The sequence below is a fragment of the Myiozetetes cayanensis genome, unplaced genomic scaffold (genome assembly GCF_022539395.1).
Source record: "Myiozetetes cayanensis isolate MyiCay16 unplaced genomic scaffold, myiCay2020 scf1, whole genome shotgun sequence".
In the NCBI taxonomy this organism is placed as follows: Eukaryota; Metazoa; Chordata; class Aves; order Passeriformes; family Tyrannidae; genus Myiozetetes; species Myiozetetes cayanensis.
Genome location: NW_026086604.1, coordinates 15,016,757 through 15,043,433, shown reverse-complemented (window position 1 = coordinate 15,043,433; position 26,677 = coordinate 15,016,757). Strand labels below are relative to the sequence as shown.

At 32.7% G+C, this 26,677-nt stretch overlaps 1 protein-coding gene across 6 annotated transcripts in view; it reads right to left on the bottom strand.

Annotated features, from left to right (window-relative positions):
• The window catches only part of CSMD3 (CUB and Sushi multiple domains 3), a 605,611-nt gene that overhangs the window by 118,992 nt on the left and 459,942 nt on the right, over positions 1-26,677 (bottom strand). For all 6 annotated transcript variants that reach the window (XM_050305446.1, XM_050305454.1, XM_050305462.1 and 3 more), the window contains 4 exons: positions 26,080-26,196; positions 3,159-3,272; positions 2,595-2,690; positions 1,468-1,671 (listed from right to left, as the gene is read on the bottom strand). In XM_050305446.1, coding sequence (XP_050161403.1) covers positions 1,468-1,671; positions 2,595-2,690; positions 3,159-3,272; positions 26,080-26,196 — 531 coding nt within the window. The remainder of the gene's footprint in view (positions 1-1,467; positions 1,672-2,594; positions 2,691-3,158; positions 3,273-26,079; positions 26,197-26,677) is intronic.

The following is a 26,677-nucleotide window of genomic DNA, read 5'->3' as shown; positions in this document are numbered from 1 at the left end:
TAATACATTGTGATCAATGTTTAAAATGATTACTTCAACACTTTGTCAAGTTGTTATATCTGAAAAAACAAGTGGAATACATTTCAAGGGGAAAAATAGTAAAATTCTACTGGTTAAAATGTAATCCCTGAGAATAAATGAAATACAGTTATATACTTAATCTTTTTATTGATATAGAAATTATGATCCTCTTGTTGTGCCTGAAACAGTCTAAGAAAGCAATATTTGTGTATAAAAGCTGTTTAATCATATTTTATAAATATTACCCCACTGATAGTTAACCTTGATCTTTATCAAGATTTTAGTATTTTGGAGATAATCATTTACTTTACTGAAAACCACTCAGACTCTACCATGCACCATCAGCTGATTATCACAGAAGATTAAATATGAACCTAATGAAAATATGTTCTTTATTTTATTTGATTTTCATTTAATTACCTAAAACTCTCTTTATGTACTTCTTAATGCTGGAGTTAATATAATAGTGTCTTTTTTGTAATGGGCTACAATAATTTGTATAAAAAAACCTGTTCTCTATCAAGAAAGGTAAAGTAACTATAACTCATATGTATATTTACTCTTTTGGTTGAGAATAGAATTCTTCAGATGTCTTAATCCTCAAAATTAATAGTTTTCAATGTATTTGATTTGCACAAAATTAATGTACAATGGAGCTAAGTTCTGCAACACATAGTACAAGTGGAAGACTTTGATGGCATTGCAAAAACATTCGTGCAAATGATACCCAAATTTGATTAATTTTTAAACAGTTGATTTTTTCCATATTAAAAACCAATCCAAACTCTAGTAAAATTTAAATACGTAAATATGTCATATTTGCCCTTGATATAAACCTATGGAAATTATAACGTTATCTCATTACTGTAGGGATTTTCATTACTATTACTAGATTTCCACTTGGTGCAAGTCAACTTATAAATGTCAATGGATGCATATTAATTTAGGAATTTAATTTTGAGAATTTAATCTTGTATAACTAGAAACAGACAAAGTATATTATCTGATCTGAAATGTTACTTTTTTTTCTAGCAAGTAATGTAAAATCAGTGTTGTTATCTCCAAATCTTTAATGTAGTAGTTTCTTTCTAATAACTTGAAATATCTTGTTAGAGATCTGCAATGTGAGAGTATCTTAGTCTTGCAAATCAGGGCACCAACTAATATTTTTGAGTCTTGATTAAGGGACAGTCAGGGACTGTCACTGATGTTGAAATAAGAGAAGCTATCACATAATTTATAGCAGCAGAGTATGTTCATGAAACCCATGAAATGTCACAGCAAGGTTAGAATTGAAAGAAGAATAAAATTTATTCTTGAATGAAGAAGAAAGTGAATGAAAGCAAACAAGAATACTGTACAGATGCCAAAGAATAAACACATTCAGTTAGAAACGGTCTACACTTTAGGCCATAATTATTTCTATTAAAAGCTTGAAGAACTCACCAACACATGTAGGGAGTGAATCATTCCATTGTGCCAATGCATTTGGTACTGTATCACATCTAATTGCTGTTGACCCATGGAGGATATAGCCTGGATTGCACTCAAAAAGAACCAATGAACCAACTGCAAATTCATTTCCAATCCTTTTTCCAAATCTTGGTTCAGGCACAGAGCTACACTGTGTTGCACTTGTTCTTGGAACAGCTGCAAATATACAAACAATTGTAGATTCCTAATTTTAGATTTAGTGAAGGAATACAGATTTTAAACCACAAACATTCAAAATTACTGGAAGAAACTTTCAATGATTTCCCAGTAAGGAACATTTTCATAATTCCCAAATGAATCTTCACAATAGAGATTGCATACTTTTGATGTCTGATTTACTATTTAGAAGAGCATAGCACTGATATCCTTGCCAAGATTAGAAGCAACGCATAATATCCACACCAAAACCTTTCTAAAATGACACTGATAAGAGATACAACCAAGAAATACTCAGCTAATACAGGATTTCAAAATAGCATTTTGTGTCAGATAGATATTTACACTGATACATGTGAATTTCTAAATGTGCATTTTAAGCGTGAGATCAGGATTTGAATGTAATAAAAGAATTAATTGGAGTTGCAAATATTGATATATAACAATTTCTGCATTTGATCCGTAAAAAGGCAAATAACGTAAATCAAGAAAAGTATCTTAATAACAGGAAGATCACTTTTAACCCATAGGTAATAACATTTACAGCTATTCACATTTAAATTGAGAGAGAAACAAGTTTGAAGACTCAGACGGATCTAAAATTTGTCAATCAGATTAATAAACACAAACAGTAGCTTTGTATGTGTCTTCTTAAATTTGGAACTACTCTTATGCTTATTAAGTATTTGATTTAAGCTTTAAAATACAGATAAAAGAATAATCAATATTTTTCAAAAACATATAGAAATACATGTTTTGTAATATAAAAATGTTTAGAATATATTAGAATATAATATATGTAGATTATACAACGTTATATTGTTAACAGGCTGTTGCTTCCCTCTGAATTCTCAGTCTCTCTCTGATGATTTACAAATTATGATGAACTGCATAAATGTACACATTTTTCTAGGTTGTCTCACCTTGATAAACAAAATGAAATCCTTTAGCTGTTATTGGTCCAACTGAAGTAAATCTAACCGTGATCTGGTTCCCTGAGCTCAGTGGAAGGGATTCACCTACTCAAACAAAGCAAATTTAAAGTTATAACCACTTTTTACTAAAGAGGAGTTCAAAATACTTGTCAACTTCTTTGCAGCTAGAAGTAATACTCCCCAAACCCTGTTCTGCCTCAGTAAACTTTGCAAGATATATGTTTTTTCAATATTTTATATTGACAGTATTATGTCATCCTAGAAAAGGGAGGGCTAAAACTCATCTCAGTTACTAGGAATAGTTGATGGTATTTTCTTTTTTAACAAAACCAACCAAACATACAAAATACCAACCAAATAAAAAAACCCAAACAACTCAAAACACAAAAAACAACCCCCCCCCCACCTTTTGTAATTGAGTCAATATATAATTAATCTATATAATAATCTAATACATATCTTTCTAGGTTAAAAAAACCAAAAACCAACAAAGAAACAAAAAAGAAACAAACAACAAAAAAACAGTTTAATTACAGTTCTATTAAAGGATACCTGAATGAGATCCTGAGAGAGAGGATAACAAAGATGACTGTAGAGTTGGGCCATCATATACTTCAACAACATCATGGAGTGATGTCTGGAAAAATACAAACTGGCCAAAAACAACTGACCAAATAGAAAGGAAAAGAAGCAAGAGGCACCAGTAGCCAGGGAAAAACCAAAACCGAAACCAAAATCAAAGCCAAACAGAGGGAACAGATTGAGAAAGGGGAAAAGAAAAAAAAAAAAAAAAGAAAAAGAGAACAAAATATACATTAATATATTGTTTTAAAAATTATTACATCAGCAGTCCTTGTGCTGAATATTAGTTTATTTTTCATATCATTACAGCAGTAAAAGTATAAAACTATATACAAAAGAGACAACAAAGCAATGAGGGTATACAAGCCATACATGTACATATAATTGTTAAAAGATTCTAGTAATGAGGGAACAAAATGATTTTCCTGCTGTTGAATATCCTTTCAAATTCTGCGCTCTCCCCCCTCCAATACACATCTAAATTCTCAGTGCAATGTCCTTTACAATCCAAGCATATTATTATATATTGTGCTTTATTAATTACTTTGTTGATAAGCCTATGTAATTTTTACTTACCTTAGAACATTTCATTTTTCTAAGAATATTAACGCTCAATGCATCTTTGCCTTTGTGAAATAAATAAGTAACTGATTCAAGGTAAGAAACACTTTTCAGAACACATCTATTGAATGACAAATAATACTAAAGTCACACTATAAAACAACTCAATTCAAGACTTATTTTTGCACTTAAGTTCAAAGGTTTGTGCAGCACATTCACATCACGAGTGTTTTCACTTTCAATATAAGTAAACAGAGAAAAGAAAAAGAATTACTTGGGTTAGTTCTGACCCCAGTACCTAGAAAACATATCTACATCACTGGCAACGGAGGGGAAAATTGCTTAAGGACTATACATGTCTAAAGGTGGAAGTAGTGAGATATTTTAGGTACAGGAACACCTGTAAAAAGAATCAGTTCTGGTTCATTATCCAGGTTAGACATTTTGGGATAAATATTCCAATGCCTTGCTACTAGATTACATTTTTTTGCCAAAATTTCTACAGTGTCTTCATCTGGTATATAAATGATGAAGCTAGCACCTACAATTCTTTCAATTTATGCACCCTTAAACCTTTAAAAACAGTATATTAAAACTTCATTGTCTTCAAATTGATGACTTTCCATTTTGGTTTTTTTTTTTCTCCTAATTTTTTTTTTAAAGGCAGTTCCATTTCCCTAACTCATGATCTTATTACATACTCTTTTCAATTTTTAAAAGAAAACCAAGAAAACCTCTTTTTGAAGAGAAAGACTGGATGTTACATTTGTAAAAGTTTCCAACAAAAGTGTTTCCAAGACACTTTGGAAGATTTTTGTGTATTTTTAACAGGAACTAAGAGTGAGATGTGAAATTATATTCATTATTTCTTCTCCAATCTCCAGAAAATTAATAATCGATGTTTTTACTAGCTCTGCTTGTTTTCAAAATAATATTTGCTGGATTCAAGTCTTCTCCTTGGTGTTGCTAAAGACGACTGACAAAATTTTTAATCCAGACAAGTGTTTCTCTCAAATTTCTACTTTTATCAAATCTTAGTTTCACACTCAATGAATTCCATTTTACCATTGAACCAAGTAAAGTTCCTTGAGATTTCCATTGTTACTTCTCATTTTGAATTAAGTTTCAAACTGTGTACAGAAAATTCAGGCAAGTGCTGAGGCACACATAACGCACATCTAAGTGTTGTCAAAGGTTGTATCCTGGGAAAACTGTAAAAATAGAATTGATAAGGTATATTTGTATTTTAATGGGTTATTACAAAATATTTACACAGCAATTATACCATACAGTGAGTCAAATTTAAAGATCTTCCATGTTTCGTAAGTATTTCAAGATTGTTTTTGCCTCCAGCTTTGTCTTGAAATCTTTACTATCTAAAAATATAACACTGAAGAAAGTGAATTAATATGTTACTTAAAAGCAGGTTTTTTTGGAAAGAAAAAGGTCCACATATCATTTGTGGTAACTGTTTTTTCAATATCAGTTGTGTATTTCTTGATAAAATACAGAAAAAAATACGAGAAAATAACCAAAAGTTTTCATTGACTTAAGGTAAAATATACTAAGAAGAAATTTGAGATGATTAGTGTGGTTGAGACATCAAAAGATCTGACAAATAGGACTTACTGGCAGGAAATGTTAATATGGAACAGCAGAAAGATCAAGCAAGGGTTTTTGAGCCCACAGTTTTATGATCAATATAGGTTTAAGTGAATCAAGCTGCTGCTTCAAGTCAAGTAGGAATACACTTTAGCCAGTAGGGGAGTCAGAATTTAGATTCTGTTCCTTCCTCTTTCTGTGTCAGGATACTGACTGGATATTAATTAGACTGTGGAATACTGTAATGTATAGTGACCAATACCTGACTAGATGAGATTGTGTCACAAGAAGGGAAATTCTGATCATTATAGAATCACAGAATATGCTGAGTTGGAAGGGACCCACAAGGATTATCAAGTCCAACTCGTGGCCTGGCACAGGACTATCCTCAAGAGTCACACCATGTGCCTAAGCATGTTCAAGCACTTCTTGAACTCTGTCAGGTTTGGTGCTGTGACCACTTCCCTGGGAAGCCTGTTCCAGCACCCAACCACCCTCTGGGTGAAGAACCTCTTCCTAATATCCAGCCTAAACCTGGTGACTATTTTCAATCATCTTGATCATCTCCAATATTTGGAGAAGGTGACCAGGACTATTTGCTCTATCACTTTCCCAGGTACAGAGGTGAGACCAACTGGCTTATAGTTCCTTTGACACTTCTCCTTGCTGTTCTTGAAGATAGGAATGATGTTTGTCTTCTTACAGCCTCAGAAAGCTTTCTCAGCTGTCATGACCTTTCAGAGGTCCTCCCATGCATCCCATCATGTTCCATGGATTTGTATTTTTCAGTTTGTTTAAGTGCTCCCTCACCTAGTCCTCCTCCAAGTCATTCTTTCTCTAAACTTTTCTACTGGAGTCAGGTTCTGGGATTGTTCAAGATTGTTTTACTGGTAAAAACTGTAGTTAGGAAGACATCTACTAATTCACTTTTCTCTGCATCCTTTTTCATCAGTAACTCCACCCCCTACTTTTCCTTCTGTTGCTGAGATATCTGTAGCAGCATTTCATGTTTCTTTCCAGTTTCAACTCTGGATGGGTTTTGGCTTTCCTAACCTCACCTTTTAAAGCATTTTTATTCCTCTTTTATTGCTTCAATCTCTTGAACACTTTTTTCCCTGATCATTTGGATAGACTATTCATGATCTTGAAGTGGTGATCCCTGAAAATTAACTCTATTTCCTGGACTTCTCATCTCTCCAGGGCCTCATACAGTCAGATTCTTCCAAAAGAGGTCCCTGAATTCCCTTCACTTCTGACCCAGTAAATAATTAAACTCAACTCAAAATTCAAATCTTTACAGATAGAATATAATCCTCATTAACACTTGTACTGATCAAGTAATATCTACCTGGGTAAAATATATTTATTTTATATATTATGCCAGCTATTGGTTCTAAAGAAATACTCTGAATAACTTGCATGGTTATCAATGGAATTAGATGATAATATAATTGTTCACCTTGAGTTTCCTGTTTTCAGGAATATTTTGTATGCCTAATCATTTATTGAACTCAGAAAGTTCTAGTGTAAAATCAAGTACATTACTGATGTAATTCACTTGCCTTTAAGATAATACCAGAAGGACTAACATGGATTAAACATTGCTATTACATAAACTGAAATGTGCAGTTTGCACAAACCCTCCTGGTGAAGCTCCTGATATTTGCTTCAAGGCTGAATCAGCATTTATAACGACATTTATATTAATAAGACTTTTCTACTGTGTTTAAAATAGGTTTCTTCTAACTGTGAATAAAAATTTAAGGTGTTCAGTTGTCTAACAGTTGTGGTATACACATAGTTCTAATTATAGAGATAGAAGACTTCCTCAGAATTTGAAGTTACTCTGCAGAAGCTAACTTATCACAGTTTAAAACATAATTTCTGTCATTAGTATAAATAATCTTTAAAAATGAGAGTTTTGTTCACAACAGCATGAAAACTTTATTTCACAGTAAAATACCCCCCAACATCTGCCTCTACTGCTAGCTCCATCAGCTCCACTGATGATATCCTCAGATATCCTTAGAATACCATATTTAATTCTTTTAATCTCTCATTAGAGAAATGGTCTCTATGGTGATAACAAGTACACAATAAGAAAGAAGAAGTGCAAATTTCTAATGCATCTTAACTCCCAAGTCTGGAGAGCCCATTCACTATTCTCAGTGGTGGATCATGGTCAGTCAGCTAAATGAAAAACAATGGAGAAAATCTATGATTTAAATAAGCAGGATTCAGGCAAAACTACAGGAAGCAGGAAACTGCTGTGTGATGTTCTCTCTCAATGAGAAAGACCCAGCAAGTCTTTATGGCTGATCATATTGGTGTCATTAATTAAATGATCATCGGATAGGAGAAACTCTTGTGCCTATTCCCATAAGACAGACAGGAATTCTTCACAAAAATCAGACATCTGCATAAAGATTTGACTACACTAGTATGATGACAATCAACCAGCTTTCTTGCAGAATATTTAAGCATTTACCTTCATAACAAACAGCAGATAAGAAAATATGTATGAAGTTTTATTTTGTGTTTAGGATGAACTACCAATACACTGTGGTGTATTGACCTAACAATACAAATGATGGACTGTTTCAATATTTTAAAATTAAATTATGTTCATGTAGACACCAAATAAACTGATATTCACCCCCTTCTGCCTGAGAAAAATGGCCAGTTTTTAACTGCAAGACAATTTGAATATATGTTGAGCTTTTTGAAGAGAAATTGTTCGGTAACCCCTAAGAAGGTTTTTGAAGGAAAAGACTGAAAGATGACATCCTAAAGAGATGATCTTACAGAATCCATACATGGGAATATTGCTTTTAGATAGGAAATATCAATAAATTTTGACCAGTTCACATAAAATAACTGGAAGATCTGATGTTATATTGTTCAGTGGAGCACTTCAGTTTGACATAACACTAACTATGTCTGAGTTAGCACTGTTACTGTCATTGTTAAGTTTCTAAATGAAAATAGTAGCAGAGGTGTCATTTTTTTTCATGCTTCTCCTGTTACACTTTCAAACATTTGGTTGTCTGCCAGTTACTGTTAATACATTCAGTCTACTCTGTGTCTGTAACAGTAATCTTTAGTGAGATCTGTTAGATTTCTCTTTAATGGCTGACACTTCTTAGCATATGCTGTAACAGGAAAAATATTAATTGTTTGTGAATACAAAGTAGAGTCCCTGCTAATAGTATTCTGTTGGGTACATCTCATTTCATTTCAAAGCAAATAACAGAATGTAACAGTTGTCTAGTGTTCCTGAACTTGGAAGAAGCAAAAATTAATTCTAGCAGTATAACTCTCTTGGGCTTACTGCAGACTAGATGTCAAAATAAGGCTAGTGCTGCGTTTATGTGTAAACCATTAGAACGGGTATTTTTACTGACAGGAGTAAGGAAAGAGAAGTGCTGAGTATCTGAGCAATGAAAAGGAGTGGAGTTGATATTTTAATGATCCAAAAACTAATCAGATATAAAAATAAGGAGAAAAAATGATAAAACTGAAAAATGGAAGGATGCTAAATATGTCCAAAGGCAAAAGGAACATACACAGACATACAAATAATACACATAAATACATATTTGTATACATTTTTCTATAGCTACTAAACTAGAGAAGGAATAATAATATGGCCAAAAGAGGGAAAAGAAGGCACTTGTGAAAGCTAGCAAAGAGTACAGAAGAAAAATAAATAAAAACCAAGATACAAGCATAGACACTAAAAAGAAAAAGAAGTGACATTACTACCCATATGATGTTCATATTTTTTTCTAATAACTCTGGTGTGATGGTAAGCTTTTGAATTCTTTACAGTGCATCTTTTTTTCCCATTTAGATTGTAACACCATATTTAAAGAGCAAAAAGGCCTACAAAATTTGCTTAAGACTTCCTATTTTTATTTTTTTTTAATTTTTGAAAGAATGTCAGTCTAAAAGTTATGCATGAAATATATACCTTTTTCTCTCATATATTACCACTGCATTTCTAAACCAGGGAAAGGGGGTTGAAGTGATACTACCGCTGAAGTAGAACAGTTTGACAAAAAACAGATATAGATGGCTATAGGGAATAATTATCTTCTATTTAATGGACTGAGAGTGAGTTAAGAGATCCAGATCACTGACTAGAGTGAGAATTAGAAATTTAATCTGAATAAAAGTTGCACAGAGAGGCCTACTGATAAGTTAGGCAACATATTTTTTGTTGTAAAAGTACACTAGTTTCAGAATATCCTACAGAAACACTTTAATGAATAGATGTGCAGACATTTTCCTCTATTATTTCAGTCCTTCATACAATCTTTCTTAACAGCAGATTTTTGTAACTAGTAGTATTTTTCAGTTAGGTATTTTTCTGGTATATAACACAACACAAATCTATGACAATGCCTCCCAGATTCCTCAGTGATTAATGCTATAATCCTAACTAAAAGAAGAACGAGAGAATTATATTTCATCTACTTTGCACAGGCTGTGTTTTCTGGTTATTTCACCAAGCCAGTAGGCAAAGCTGCAGAGTTTAGCTGTCTATGACACCAGATGAATTACTGCTACTCATACTAAGTGACCCTGCAAGATTACTGATCAGGTCCTTATCTAGCATGGGATTACCTTTCCAACAAACCAAAATTACTATGGCTTGTTATCAATTAGAAATATTTTATTTTCTATTTACATGTAATTACATTACATGACATTTCTATGCAACCATTTAGGACACAACTTAGATTTTTTTTTTAGATTAAGGAAATAACACATATGCTAACTATAAAATGAATATAATTCCACAGTTTCCAAAAAGTGCTTCAGCAAATGATATTTAAAAGAAAACAAAAATATGTGGTCTAGGAAATCTAGGGAAAAAACAGTAGGCATTAATAGTTTTCTTCATGCAGAGACCTATGCACAGATGTGTGTCAGGAACTGTGATTTTCAATTATTCTTAAATTACTTTCAAAGAATTCAAGTAATGGTTACAAAATATGTTGATGGCATTAAGTTATCAAATAAGTAAAAGAAAGAACTGAAAATTACAGAAGGATGTTATGGTAATGAATGACTAGTGGTTAAATAAGAGATGAAATTTATTGTAAAGTACTGCAAATGAGGAAAAAATAAACGTACTTTATCTTCACAGTGATGGGTTTTGAATTAGCTATTAACCACCTAGGACTGACATCTTGAGTTTATAACAGGTAATTCCTGTGAAACATCAGTTCGGTGCTCAGTACTGACAAAAAGGGAATAAAATATTAGTAATTATCAAGAAAAGAAAAGAAAACAACAAGCAATTATAAGACAAACATGAATATCCAGGGTTCAGAGAACAGACATTCTGGTCTGCCCTCTGCAAAATGATGAGTGAAATTAGAAAATACATAGAGAAAGATGAGCAGGATAATAACAATTATGTCATGGTCAGTTTTGCATAATGAATTGATTTGAATTCTTCATTCTGAAAATAAGATTATGATAGGAATCTATAAAATCTTGAGATGTATGGAGAAACTGAATAGGGAATTAGTTCTACAGTCCTTTCAAGTCAAAAAAGACAACAGCACATTTTAAACTGAGAACACTTCTTTGTACAAAAAATTCTTGCAGAGTGACAGTGTTTGCTCCAGGACGTCATAAATTCTAAACCTAAATGGACTGAAAAAGAGATTTTGTAAATCAATTGAAGAACTCGTGGAGTACTAAACCAAAGGTATTACATACAGATAACAGCTCCTTCAGTCACAGATCAATGGAGATTGAGAAAGTACTTCTGAGAACCACCAGTAAGCATTGTCCTAAGACTGTATTTTACCTGGATTGACACATTTATTGCTGCTGGAAGGACACTGTAGGGCAGATACTTGTTTTCTGACCTGGTATTATGATGATTTTTATGATCTAGGTCTATGGATTCAGAAGATGTATTTATAAGTGACTGGAAAGTCTTGATTTAAATACCTTAAGTGCAGCTTCTATTTAGGCAAATTATTCCATTGTTCAGTACCTTTACTGCCCTAATTCTTTTCCCTTCATAAATTCATGATTTGTTTAGGTCTAAATTTTAACCAGTATGCACCTGACTAAATCTTCATTGTTCATGATTTTAATATCAATACTGATTTATTCAGACCTCAGCTGTGATAATAATTTCAAACAGTGGTTTCTAATGTAGGTAAGTATAAGCATTTTTAAAAATAAATACTATTTTATAAAGGTATTGTTTCAAAATTTTAAATTATTTCAATTCTATTATACATAGCATAAGGTATTATTTTATTGAAGCAGAAAGGAGTATGCACTCAACCAAAAAGAACAGAATCAAAGACATTTATGCTCCACTTTATATTAACTCATTATATATGCACATCACGTATGTTGCAGATAGCATAACATCATTCCATATTTGATTACACTATTGACAGGCTTAATTTTCTCAAATGGTGTTACAAAATGCAGAAGGCTTTGATCCTAGTAACTGGCAATTTACAAACATTAAAAATGGATACCTGATAGAATACATTAAAATATATTACCTAGAATATGTATAATTACACTCTGAACTGTTTTCTCAGCTGGAAGGTTGAATGTCTTTCAACCTTTTCTCTCAGCAAGAAATTAGCCTTTGTTACAGGTAGATGAGATGATTTCATATGTTTCAGAACTATTAGTTGACAGTTTATTAGAACTGCAAAACTTAAAAATAAATAAAAGTTTGTTCTCAGCTGCTAATTTGAAATTAATTCTTTTGTACAGCTTTCTCTATGATTCCTTGATAAGTAAGAGACTACATGATTATCTACAAATACAGATGCATGTACAGACTCAGAATTACTGATGGAAGTGGGGCAATCACACACACAAAAATAGTGGAATGGATTTACCAACACTGCCGAAGTCTTCAGACACCTTCATAAACAGCAATTGATGCATCAAGGGAGTCACTTCTTCATTTAGACTAGGACTGCTTCCACATGATATTTGGTCAAAGAAAGCCATTCTCTAATTTGTCTGTTAGCTAAACTGTGATCAACAATTAACATTAATGCCATAAAGTTTTTTGTTAACTTTATTTTATTTGTTTCTGATACCTATTTATTTTTTAATTGCTATTAAATTATAATAGGAATTGATAATAATATGGTTGAGGAAAAGTGTGGTAGACTCAGACAGAAGGAATATACAAAGAGGTAAGAGACCAAGAAAAATTATTTTTACAGGCGTCTCTTGTGACTTTATATCCCAAAATCATTCATAAAACTATTATAAATAAAGACGCAAATAACATGAGGTTAAAATTAGTTGTATTCTACAAACTTCTTCATTATATTTCTGGCAAAAATTGATTTTTTAACTAAAGAAAATTCTAACAAAAAAATGTAAGGGAACATGAAATGAGATAATGAGGTATTTAAATAAGGTACACAAATTTGAAGGCTGGTCTTCTGCTAATAAATTTGTAGTTAAGTCTCTCCTAATGCTTATGTAGGGACCACAGGGACACTAACCTCTTAATTAATACACATAATAGAAGGAATAAACAATTTAAACTCTGGTGTAATAATAGTAATAGTAAGAAGAACAAGAAAAATACAATAATAGAACAACATTAATCCATAAATAAGAAAAAAAATCTTACAAAGATGTCAGGTTTAATTCAAGTCATCTTGTTATTATGTATTAAGAGTTCTAGATTTAATGACAAAGTCACTTTGAAAAAGCTCTGTTTCTTCAATCACCTCACAGCTAATTTAGAACTACTAATTAAAAGTACAACAGCTTTCTGTGTATAATAATTATCTTTTATCATCCTTCCAGTAAATGTTATTGTTTAGATCAGATGATTAACCTGTTCATTCATCTGAAACAAATTATCACTTCAGTTTATGGAATCACATGGATGAAATTATTACTTGAGTAATTATTTTTTTCTTTTCATTAGTAGACAAACTGCAAAGAACTCCCAGTGGAATATTAAAAACAAGGAAAAAGTCCTTCATTATCAAAATTATCAAAAGGTATAGAAAGAAAACCTGAGAAAGGAAAAAGTGAAAATATTCCAGCCATTTGATAGCAGTAAACTGGAGAAACAGGACTTCACCAATATGATCTCTATGTAACCACTCAGAGTTATGAGTCTGGCAAAAAACGTGTTGCAAGTCTGCCTGATTTTATAACTGAAATGTTAACTCTAAATATAGGGAAGGTTGCAAGAGCGAAATAAGAAACGTTTTTATTTGTGGAGAAAGTAAATCTTAAATAAAAATCAGCTTGTCACTTCATTTTAGCAGAGTAACAACACAGAAGTGATGGAAAATTCATTCTAAATATGATGAGAATGTTATTAGTGAGGTCTTCATTATTGAAATTACAAAAATGTCATTATTGAGGTTTTTATTATTGAAATTACATTATTTTCATTATTTTAATTAATAAATGTTATTACAAATAATTTTAATAATATTCCAAGTTGTAGAAATTAATTATTCTCTTTTAATTCATCGTTACTATGTTATTGCATTTATCAAAGTGGTATGAGTGATAATGGTTTATAATCCTGAGTGTCTAATGGAAATGGTCATCTATAGTCAACATATTCAAACACCTTATCTTTCAGCTGATGATTTTACCACAAACTTCAGTGCGAGAACATATACCTAGTATTAAAATTCATAATACTTTTTCATCTTTGAACCAAACTTAGGTGACTTGCACCCTTGAGATTCAGTACTACCATCACACCAAGTAAGTGTAAAGTGCACTTCCTATTTCAGTTCAGAGTCTGATCTTTTAAACTACCATTAAAATCAATAAACGATAAAAACTGAGATAACTCCTTCACCCATGACATTAAAGAAATTTTATTCTTTTTGGATACAACAGAAAGATGCTAAATCTTAGCATGAGCTGAGACTTCAGAGATATGGCTTTGGGCAGTCTGAGAGGAAATGAAACTAACAGAGAAATCAAATTGAAAATCTTACTAACATTATGACACAATGTTAGGTTACAATTACATATTTCCCTCCCCCCTGCCCCTCAAAAAAGATATCAAACCAAATCAAAAGTAGTATTTTGAGCTTTCAAAAGTCCAACTGGTAGCATACAAAACATCTGATAATCTTAATAATGTATATCTGTGATATATGCATGACATAGTGACAGCTGCGATGGAAACTTCAGGCATGGACATTGAAATTGCAAGAAAATTGATTTATCACACATTTTAAAGCACAGACTTGGAGTTATTAGCAATGCTAATGATATTTTCATTTTAACAATGACTAAATTAATAAATAAGCCTGAACAGAAAAGTTAAGTACCTGTAGAAACTATGAGACTATCTTTGAGAAAAGAGCTTTGCAAGTGAAAGACCATTACCGCAAAAGAAAATAGGAAAGAGAAACAAAGAAAAGAAAAGTCATACTACAGTAATACAAGACACTTGTGGTCCTCTTCCACATTAAGGTATTAATTCTGTCTGATCAGCAGGGTGATTTAAACTCACCTAAGAGGAACTTTCAACCCTTTACCAGTGGTCCTGGCTGATTAGAGGTTAGTCAATGTGATGCCCACCTACAAGGAATGCTGGAAGAAGGATCCAGGGAATAACAAGTCTGTCAGTCTAGCCTTGGTGTCAGGGAAGGTTATAAAGCAGATCATTTTGAGTGCCATCATGTGAAATGTGTAAGACAATCAGGCCCAGCCAGCACAGGTTCATGAAAGGTAGCTTCTGCTTGACCAATCTGACATGCTTATTGATGAGGGAAAGCCTGTGTATGTTGTCTACCTGGCCTTTAGTAAAGCCACACAGTTTCCTACAGCATTCTCCTGGAGAGTCTGGCTGCTGGCAAACTGGACAGATGCAGTGTTCACGGGTAGGAACCAGCTGGATGACGGGGCATGGAGAGTGGTGGTGAAGGTAGTTAAATCCCATTGGTAGCCAGTAGGGTAAAGTAGGAAGGCTCTACAGAGCAATCTGGGCAGACTGGATCGATGGTTCAAGGCCAGTTGTATGAGATTCGTTAATGCGAAGTGCCAGGTCCTGTGCATGAGTCACAACAACCCCAGGCAGTGCTGCAGGCTTGGGAAGAAATACTGGAAAGCTGCCCAGCAGAAAAGGACCTGGGAGTGTTGGTCAACAGCTGACAGGACAAGAGGTAATGACCTTAAGCTGTGCCAGGGGAGGTTTAGATTGAACATTAGGAATAATTTCTTCACTAAAAGGGTTGTTAAGCATTGAAACAGGCTGTCCAGGGAAGTGGTGGAATAGCCATTTCTGGAGGTATTTAGAAGAGGTGCAGATGTGGCACTTAAGAATATGGTCTAGTAGTGGACTTGGCAGTGTTAAGTTAATGGTTTGACTCAGTGCTGTTAAGAGTCTTTTCCAAACTAAATGATTCAGTGTTTCTATGAAAAAAAGAGAAATATGGACCAGTAGCATAAGATTGTAAATAAAAATATGCTTGCTTATGTTGGAGGTATATTAAATTTATTTAAGGCTTTAACTGTGAACTTTGATCTTAAAAATAAATTTAAAATTAAATATTTACTTGGACATGACATACAAAATGAAGACTTGATCTTTTTCTTCAAGAACTGTTTCCTGTACATTACTAGACATTGATGAGCAGCAGTTATACAAAATGACCACCAACATAATCTTATGACATTTACTCTCTGTATAAAAAAGTATAAAACCTCAATATTTTTAATAACTCTTAACAGTGTATGTTCATATGCTGAGGATTTTATATTCTCTTGATGTTGCTGTTGAAAGTGTAGACAATTTCTCCAGTGGCTTGGAGAAATAAATGTTTGACTTGGTGATTCAATCATGAGAAACCTCACAAAACACAGATTTTTTAGAAACTTATTTCTGATTGACTATGATAGCTTGTAAACAATGCAAGTGGGTTTTGATCAGCATATATATATTAAAATGACAGGTCTGTGCAGACCTCGGGTATTAAAGCAAGAAGCAGAGTAGTGCATTCAATGTTACAGTTAATATGTACACTATTAGAGTGGAATTTCAGGTGTGACAGTCACAAAAGAGAACCACATCACTCAATGACACAATCCTAAACATATTTACAAAAGCTGGACAGATATTGTACAGATGCCTTATCACAGCAGTGCTCTTGGGTGGGTCTCACCCCATGTCAATAACGAAGTTTGTGTTTGCCTTTTTCTTCTCATATAATCAGAGCTGGGCGAGTCCCATTAGCTGAGCATTGCTTTCAAGAAGGCTTTACCCTTTCACAACATATCTCTATATCTACCCATACATATGTATACACACTATCTTTACTGTTCTTCCTATTCCTTCTATGGAAGGAATGATGCTATTCATCCTTTGTAGTCATCAAATTATATGGTCCCCTTCCAATCTCCTGTCTGACTGACAAACCCTAAGTGCAACCTATCAGATACAATAGGACAGTCACCTTTCACTGGTTTCCACAGAGCCCTCCAAAACAGATATTCAATATCTTTTCTAAGTGGCAAATCAAAGCCATTTCCTCTCACAAACAAGCCATATTAAAAGTGAAGTCTTTTAATGACTTCACAAAACACAAAGATTTTTTTTTCCCTTAGAGAATTTAATCCTATTTTCCTGAACTTTACTCATTTTATCAGAGTAGATGCAATTTAGCTCTATTCCAAGTTTAACTAGAAAATTTCTTTTTAAATTACTATAAATAAAAATTTGATACAAATAGAAAATGGCTTAAAAAACCTCAAACAACCCCTTTTTCCAGTGAAACAGAGTGCTCAGAGATTCTGATTTAAGTGTGTGGAATCATCACCCAGTTCTGTAATCAGGAGTGCAAACTGAAGAAACACAAAGCAAAGTATAGTGAGTATTGCAAAGACCTTTTTTATTTGTTTTCTAAACAAAAAAACCTCAAGATAAATCAGAATCTTGAAGAATCAAGATAAACCTGAATCTTGGCAGATTGTATCTATGTACTCAGTGGTGAACACAAATATTTGAGTCAATACAGGTAAGCTTACTTGAGAGAGAGCAAAGGCTTATATCCAAAGGAAAATAACAAAGAGGAAAAGTGAGAAGTATGTATGATAACTAAGTGAACAAGGCCTAATAATGAACCATTTTATAAGAAGATGTTTTTAAAAGGATTTTCTGCAGTTCCTTGATCCTAGTCTGATCCTTATGAGCTCCTTTTCTTCCCTGAAATATATCTGAATACTTTGCAATGGTCACAATGACTTCTCATGGATTTCCTGCGCAGGTTTCTCTGTCTGTTGCTGCCAGCCAGTGAAACTTATGCATCAGGGAGTCGGCACTTCTGCAGTTGTTCTGTTAGGATGACTCTCCTATTGATTTTTGGAGCTACAAAATGGGAAAATGCAGGGGAGCAGAGGGAGAACATGGCAAAAAACCCACAAACCCCAAGAGAAAGAAAGGCCTGGTCCCCCCAGCTGGCTGGGCTTGAAGAGTGAGAAAGTAGCTTTTTCACTCATACAGAGATTAAGGGTAAAAATGACACCTTCGTTATTAACATAACTTTATGTTAAAACAACCTAATAAATAGTGATTCAAGCTTTTGGTACTCTCCTGCTAAATTTGTTCTTTAATCTTCCCCTAAGAAGTGAAAATAACAGAAACCCAGAATTGTTCAGAAAATATGCCACCACTCAATCTCCTCCTCGGGTCAGTAACATGTACTGAAAGGCATGTAAGCAACAATTGTAATGTAGTCTTTCCTCTATTATTTGAAATCAGGAACCTAGACTAATTTCACCTATTATAATAACAGACTTTTCTGTGAACAAGGTTTGATAATTTAATATTTGAAGCAGCTGGAATCACACCCCTCAGAATAGCAAAAAAAAACCCCACCAAACCACACAACAAAACTTTAGAAATCTTTCATCTATCAAAACTCTTATAGTAAAATTATTTTACTTATTACTTATTGCAATAATTGCAGTAATTGTAACAATTACTAATTACTTATTGTAAAACTATGAATTTCTTTGAAGACCATAGATGTGGTCTTATCATTCTACTTAGAATTTAAGTGATTAAAAAGACAGCTATACTGGTGCCATATGTTTATAGTCAAACTCAGTAGCTTAAGCTATTTAGCAGTCTGTATTAAATTGGTCATTATTATATTCAAACACATCACTAATATTTGAGCCAAAACTAATCATTTTTTCTGAAAAAAACCTAAAAACAGCACTTGAAAAGTGATTTCAAATCATATCAAGCAACTAAAATAGTAAATCTCTTTACATTTTGTTTCAAAAATACACTGAATAGTTTGATTTTCTTTAAATGTCACCCTATGGTGACTTTTTTATTGGCATCTGCTCGCTTGGCAGGCATGTTAAGCACTGAACCAATGAATGAAATACTACCCAGCTGTGACTTTGAGTATATAAAACCTGCTAGTCCTTCCTCTCAGAAACCTGGGAGATTCATAGTTAAATGGAAAATGATGTGAAATGACCTTCTCGTCCTTCTGTAGATTATACAGTCAGCATCCAAATGACATAAACTTGGCCTTGAACCAGAGAAACAAACTAGAAGTTAATAGTTATACAACTAATGCTCATCTCTATTCTTCAAAAAAATCTTAGACTGCAAGCTTCAGCTATTTTCTGGAAAACCTGTAGGACAATAATTCCTGTGTATTTAGCAGTCTGATAAAAAATATATTCACTACCTACTAGGTATGTTCGGTATACAATATTTTGCTACTAGCCTATTCATATCTGGATTAAGTAGTTGCTATTATTGCTCTGTGTTTGAAATACAATGGCAAATAAAAATATTTAGCACAACCTTGTTAAAACTTGTAAAACATTCTTCAAAGGAAGAAATTCTTACATCAATGAGAAAATAATTTCATTGCTTGTATATAACTTAAATTCTTGCATTATAACTAATTTTACACCAAATTCTGAAAATATTTATATTTTAAATAGCATTTTCAAGCACATTTATTATATATTCTGGAGAAGAGAATACTTAATACTCACTAAACTCCCCTGCAAAACCACCAAAAACGTTTTCTAGCATATAACTAATCCTGCCTTTCATTTTCCTTTTCTAGGTGGCAATATAAATTCACTAGAAATTCATTCTATAGACAAGCTATAGACCATGGCTTCCTTTTCCTGTAGAGTAACTAATCTAATGCAGTCCATCATCTGAAATTCTTCTTAAGGATGTGATCCAACAACACTTAAAGAAGCAGGGATTATTGTCTAATATACACTTAATAATACGACAGAGATTTTCTTCATGCCCAGTGTTGGGTTTAAAACATTTGAGAGTGAGGAATCATAAATAAAGCTTGAATTTGAATCATCCAAGTTCAAGCCACTAAATGCTGGTCACTGAAACGTATCTGAAATTGTCAGCTTTACCACATATTCACAAGATAAGATCATGAAGTTATGTGTGTGTAACATAATTAAAGGACGGATGTAGATTACATTTGCAGCAGTGTTCTCTAATTCATTTAACCCATGATAGCTGCCAGAATGAATATGATAAAATAAGGCTTGCTGTTTCTTTTGCATTACAAAGAAATTATCTTCTTCCAAAAAATTGTAGATAGATGTTTTAGATGGGATGAATCACACCATGGAAATATGTATTTCTCTTTGTTGATTAGAGCAAGGATATGAATGGCATAGACTAGGTATCCAACTTCCACAGTTAGATATCTTACTAAATCAAGAGCAAATGTATTCCAGCAAAGGATTCAGTGACATACATACACACCTATTTGCTTTGCATGCAAGTCTAAAATTTATATGCACATAATTCAGCAGTGTTTAAGGGCAGTACTTCAAGAAAATGTTCATATATTTAGATCATCCCCACTTGGATTATACAGATTAGAATACAAATCCTGTCACTGCATCTGACTCCAAAGGTCCAGAACATACACTTACGGATGATGGTTTTTTTCATTTGGATTTTCATGACCATTTAATATGCAGAAGACAGACTTCTAAGTTTTCTGTTTCTGGGTCACCACATGTACATTCTTTTCTTGCTAAACTGCACACAACACAATGAGCCAGATTATACCCATTTTTAGTATATTTGTTATATAGCTATACAATCTTCTTTCTTTAAGGGAGAAATGAACTGTACTTTTTTATGGTTAATTGTATGCATTGTATATATCAGAAAAGTAGTTTATTTTTCATATTTAATCAAAATAATAATGGGAAACAAATTCATATTCATATTCAATGCACACTGAGAATATTTAATTTCTATTGTGGTAGGAGGGTGCATTATTTGTTTCTAGCACAATGCATACAACCTACATATTTCTCTGGCTCAAAGCAACCTGACTCTGTCCTTATGCCTCTTCAGTGTTATTCATTACCTCTCAAATCTGAATTCACAAAAGAGTCAAATGAAAAGACATGTACCTGCCACAGTCACATCCACTCAAAGAATTTTCAATTCAAAACCATATTCTCATGATAAGTTAAATTAGCATAAAGAAGCATTTACACGAATGTTGTGAATGTTTCCTTTCCATACTGATAATAGATAATTTTTAAATAATTACTTCATCAATTGTAATTAAATATTACGATTAAATATTACCTTTCTTGAGCTTACTGTCTCTGGGATGAAAACTAGTTCTGTGTCTGCCTGATATTCTTTTCATAACGATGTCTTAGTTCTGGCCAGGATTTCTAAAGTCTGTCTTAGATAAAACTCCCAGTTTGTGTACTTTTGACTGAAGCTTAGTTAGCTGACTAGAGAAAATTACAGAAAGAGACTTTCATAAACTTTTTAATGCTGAGCTCTTGAAGTTCAGTTTTAAGAATCTACTAAGCATCATTCTAGTACAAGATCCTTTGAAAATCTTGCAGAACAGAATGTTGCTAGGAAAAATGACAGTATGTAAATATAGTTAAATGTATGTTATATGTAAATATATAGTTAAATGTATGTTATATGTAAATATAGTTAAAAAAAGGAAAAAGGGTGTGAACTTTTTATCAACTACTGGTATTACTTATAGAGTAGGTATTTATTTCTATTGTTAATAATAAATATTTGTATATGTGCATCCCTAGTATTGCATGATGTTCACTGTATGCTTTAGAAAACTGAGAAAACAAATCAGAAACTCCAGTACTTCTAATAGAACTAGTTTTCATGGTCAACTAAATCGAATTTCATTAACTTTCTTCATTAATTCATGTTTTTAAAATATTTTCAATTTTTGTTAGAAGTGGCCTGTGATAGAGTCAGTTTTTCTGTCTTTATGCAAAATTTTGGTGACCAAATACACAAAATATAGATTTTGTCTTAAAAAACAGTTTTATGGTTACCTAAAATAAAATAAAAATGTGGAAATAAATAAATGGTCACTTTTCTTGCAAGTCATTTTGTATGGAAGTCATTTGGAAAGGAAAGGTCAGCTGACTTACTTTTTATAAAATACATGGTACAAGCTGGATCACTGTCATCTCTTTCTCCTAAAATTAATGCCTTGAATCTTTATACAGTTGAACATACAAGTATTTGGAGCAGTCTTTGTGGTTTCACTCCATCTTGCTGACAAGTAATCATTGTTTGAACAATGTAGTCTCACTGAAGTGAACCACTTTGAAGTGGTTGCTTGTATAAAAAGAGGGTGGGAAATAGAATCAGAGTCCTGCCTGTGGTAGTATTTTGATATTTTAGATCATACTCTATCATTTCTAACTCCCCTTCAGCAAATTATTGCTTAGTTCAATAATTGCTTAGTGTTTAAAAATATTGAAGCTAGATATTCAGCCAGGCATTTCCATCCATTTTAATTTAAGATGCAGAGTTAAATCCTCCATATTTAAAAAAAAATATCAGTCCATACACGTCTGCCCCATTTCTTAAATAAAATTAAGATGTGCACAGCAGTGATGATGGATTCAAGCTATTAAAGCAAATGTTTTACTGTAATGCAGCTAAGTATTATCGTAAGTACAATTTGTTTCTAATTTTCTCTTGATGTGAGGTTGTTATTTGGCACATTCTGATACTTGCAATCTGTCCTTGCCTGTCTTTTTCTTTCCAAATGTAAACTGAATTTGAAATCAAATCAAACAGTACTGAAATAACTCTTCTGTGACACGACTGTTAAGCTGTCTAACAATTCTAGATGCAGTGAGCTATCTAACAGAAAACACATGTTGACACCATTGTTTGCTCTATGTGTGTCTTCACTGGTAGAATAAAATCTGTATGTTGACCTTCAAGTATTGGCAAAAAATTACTCTTTCAACGATATTATTAATAATAATCCAGAAGTTCTGCTGTTTGACTCTACTTCTTCTCTCTGTTGTCTATGTGCAATAATTCAGGGGTATCTCCTAGAAACTCAAGAGAAGACACAAGCAAAAACTGAAAATAGCATAAGTGTGATAGAAAGCTTTCTATGAAAGCTGGTTATTCAGGACCTGAAGAGAATAGTGGATTTTAATTTCCATGTTTACAGTAAGCAAACTGGATCTACCTTCATTAGCAAAATTCTAAGTAACCTTGCCCTAAAATGTCATGCAATGAAATTCTTGCAATTTTTTAATATTATATTTTGCTGTAAATGTAAACTAAATGTTTCCATGGAAACTAGACATTTTCCCAATTATATACAATTCTTCTAGCTGCTTGGTAGGAAAAGCAAGTTCTAATTTAAATTTTATAAGTTTTGATGGCAGCTGAGAATTGATACGTAATTTTCTTATAGCATATCTCAAAGCCAAACTTATATACCTTACTGTGTATGTTCAATCTACCTTTTCGCTCTAACAGAAAGAAGCAAGCTGATATAAAATTTATTTAACTGTTAAAAATATTAATCTAAATAGAAGTACAGATGACACCATTATGCAAAACAGAGAGTACAAATTAGTTTATGTGCATCTGGGAAAAAAAATCTCAATCATCTGCATTTTATTTGTAACCACTGCTGGATTTCAGTGTTGAACAATTAATGATCATTACACCACTTTAAAATATCAGTGGGAGCGTGTCAAAGAAGATGAGTCTTCCATGTTTACAAAAGATTTTTCCTGTGGCACACTGTGTGCCTTTGTGAGTCATTTATCTTGTAGCTTAAACCTGTCATGCTATGAAATATTGCAACTGTGATTCTGCATGACAGAATAATGAAACACTGGAAAAAAAGTCCACACTGAAATGACTTTTCCACAGAATTTTTGACTTGAGAACCTGAGAAGCTGCAGATGAAATAGCTTTTCTTTTCACTCCATCAAAAACTAATCCAGGCCAATGAGTTACCTTCTACACACTAAATATGCTATTCCATTGTTTGTGATTTTTTTTCTATATCGACCTGGTTTTAGCTTTTTTTATTTTTCCCCAAACTGTTCTTTGTTATAAGATCTTATATACTGTGTTGGATGCCAAAATAGTTCCTGAAGAGCTTCCATTCAACAAATATTTGATTGCTATGTTTCACACTGGAGGTTGGAACCATAGAGAAGATTATGGAAGATTTTTTGCTGTTTTCTTTAGGAAAATTACTTTATCTTTTGTCAGCAGCTTTACTAGAGTACCCCTTCATTCTCAAAAGACTTGTTTTGACTTTTTCTTGTTGCAAATAATCTCTGAAAAACCTACACCTTGTGATGTATACTAGCAATTGAGTTGAAGATGATACCTGGTGTCAGCATTTTTGGTGACCATCTTGTCAGTGAGGGAACCCTACATATCAAGAATTGCAAGTGAAAACTCTTTTACTAATGCAATGTCTTCTATCAGGACTCACAATAACAGAGTTACAGGTAATTACTTCCTAAAATTGATCTGTAAGAGTTCAGCATTAAAATTTCACGGCTATCCTTCTTTGCAGCTGAACTTGAATGTATTGTGATGAGCTAGAGATAAAAGCTATTAGATAAAATATGTTCATTACACAAATTTTAAAATTTCAGACTGAGACAAATAATTATATTGAATGCAAAAAACCTCCATTTAAATCAATTGCCAAAATGATTTTAACTTTCTCAATGTTTGTTACTGGAATAATTTTAGTGATGATAGATTAGAGAAAGATCATAGGTCAAAAGAAGTATTAACCCCTACACCACTCTATAATTCAAAGACAGATTTGTATTTTAAAATTTGAGCCTTTGGGTGCAAGGAATACTGCTTCTGATTACTGTAGGAGTATCATTGGAAAAAGAGCACCTAAAATGGAAATATTTCTTTTGCTACTTGTTTCAATGCATCATGTCATTCTCATTTTTGACTGGTAAGTATTTTTGCAATTGTCAAAATACACTGTTTAAATACAAGAAAAAGAGTAAAGGTCTGTCCCAAGATAGGACAGATAGTCTATCATAATCATATTTCTGAATACGTCACTGAATCCTTGTATGTTAGGGTTAAGTGATTTTGGTTTTTTGTTTTGGTGGGGTTTTTTTGTTTGTTTGTTTGTGGGTTTTTGTCTAAACACTGTGAAATGGTCAAATAGAATTCCTTACTACCGTTATTAACGTGCTTGATGAGTAAAGAACATGAGTATTTATTGAATTATTCCAAATAACTATACAGAGAAGTGAGATTTTCCCCCATTTCACTGTGGGTTTTTTTGGAAGTCTGGCCTAACTTCTGGATATCACATTTCCAGAAATACATTTCATTGAGAATTACATTTCATTCCAGAATGTCAAAGATATGAAGTACAAAATGTTAACATTTTGAATCCTCTAGTGGAGTAATTTTAACTCTTTACATGTTGACATCTGTTTCATAAAATAAGTATCAGATTTGATGGAAGTGGGAGAACATAAACTTTCCAGTTTATCTAAAACAAATTAGTTATATTAGAAGCACATGCTTCTAACAGCTAGAAATAAATCAAGAATTGTACAAAATGGGTTTATTTTTTTCTTAATATTCTAGAGGAAAAAGGATAGATTGCCATGACTCAGGAGACAGTACTTTTAAAAATTTATTTATTTTGTGGTAGCCTACACACCTCTATGCTATACATAGGAAAAAATTAATTGGATATTAAGGGAGTTCAGATATCATGAGTATGGCAGATGGACCCACAGCAGTTGTAGCACTGTCTTTAAGTTGGTTAAAATGTTTGTAGAATCAACACAAAGGAAGGTAATAAATACCCATCCCCAGGTGCCTGTTATTTGACAAACTGAAATGTGAGCTGTGGGTCAGAATAAAGACCTGCTTATCCAAGCATAAATCTGGAGCACTGGTATTTAAAGAACAAATGATATTCCGTATGTGGCATACTGCTTACCAAGAACAAAGTGAACAACCATTAACTGTTATTCTAGGTATTGTTTCATAATAAAGTGAGATAAAATAATTCATAAATCCAGAGAGATACAACAGTGCTGTATAAGCCCTGTCTAGTCATCTATTCAGCAGAAGAAAATGTTACTATGGGAGTAAACTTTTGATGGAGGATCTGGGAACCTGCAAAAACCAGGCAGACACATGCTACTCTAATCTCATTTGTCACTAAAGACAAATCCAAAAGATAATGATAAATACAAGCATTTTGAGAAAATAGTGTACTATAAAAATGATAAAAGTGTTAACAGAAGTATCAGTTTAAAACAGGTTTTTCTCATTAATATTTTTCATGTAAAAGCAATCATAGAAATTATCCAGAATGTATCCCAGCAACAAAAAGATAGGCAGGAGACCAGATCTACTTACCAAATTCCTTAGGAACAGTGATAGAGTAAACACAGTTGTGACCAACACTATAATTCTTGGGGTAGTTTGGTGATAATACAGTCCCTTCAGAGCCTGTTGACCGGCTTCCACAGGGTGCTGGAAAGTGAAGATAATGAGTTTTTAATAATGTAGTATTATATATAGAAAAAAAATCAGTTTAAAATGATTTGCTGTGTGTTGGTATATGGTGTTGCAGGAAATTTTATTACATGTCTGCACTGGATTAAATTTTTGCATCCTGTGACATACTGAGAATGTGCAACTTTCTCATATATCAAAAAAGAATTGATGGCACTCTGAAGTTTTCCAGATCAATTTTTTTTCTTTACTATTTATCAACCATCTTAATAAATAAATTATGGGCTTTATACACAGTATGCTATTATTTACAGCATACAAAACCATTATTCATTCATATGATGCTTTATGTTATAATAAAAGCATAGATTATGCAGCCCTTCTGCACACTGGTAAATTCTTACTCATGCCAATAGACTCATAATTCAAAATAATGTCTACAACTACTGAAATAAGAAAGTCAGGATTTCTGACTGACCATGATGTACCACTTATTTAT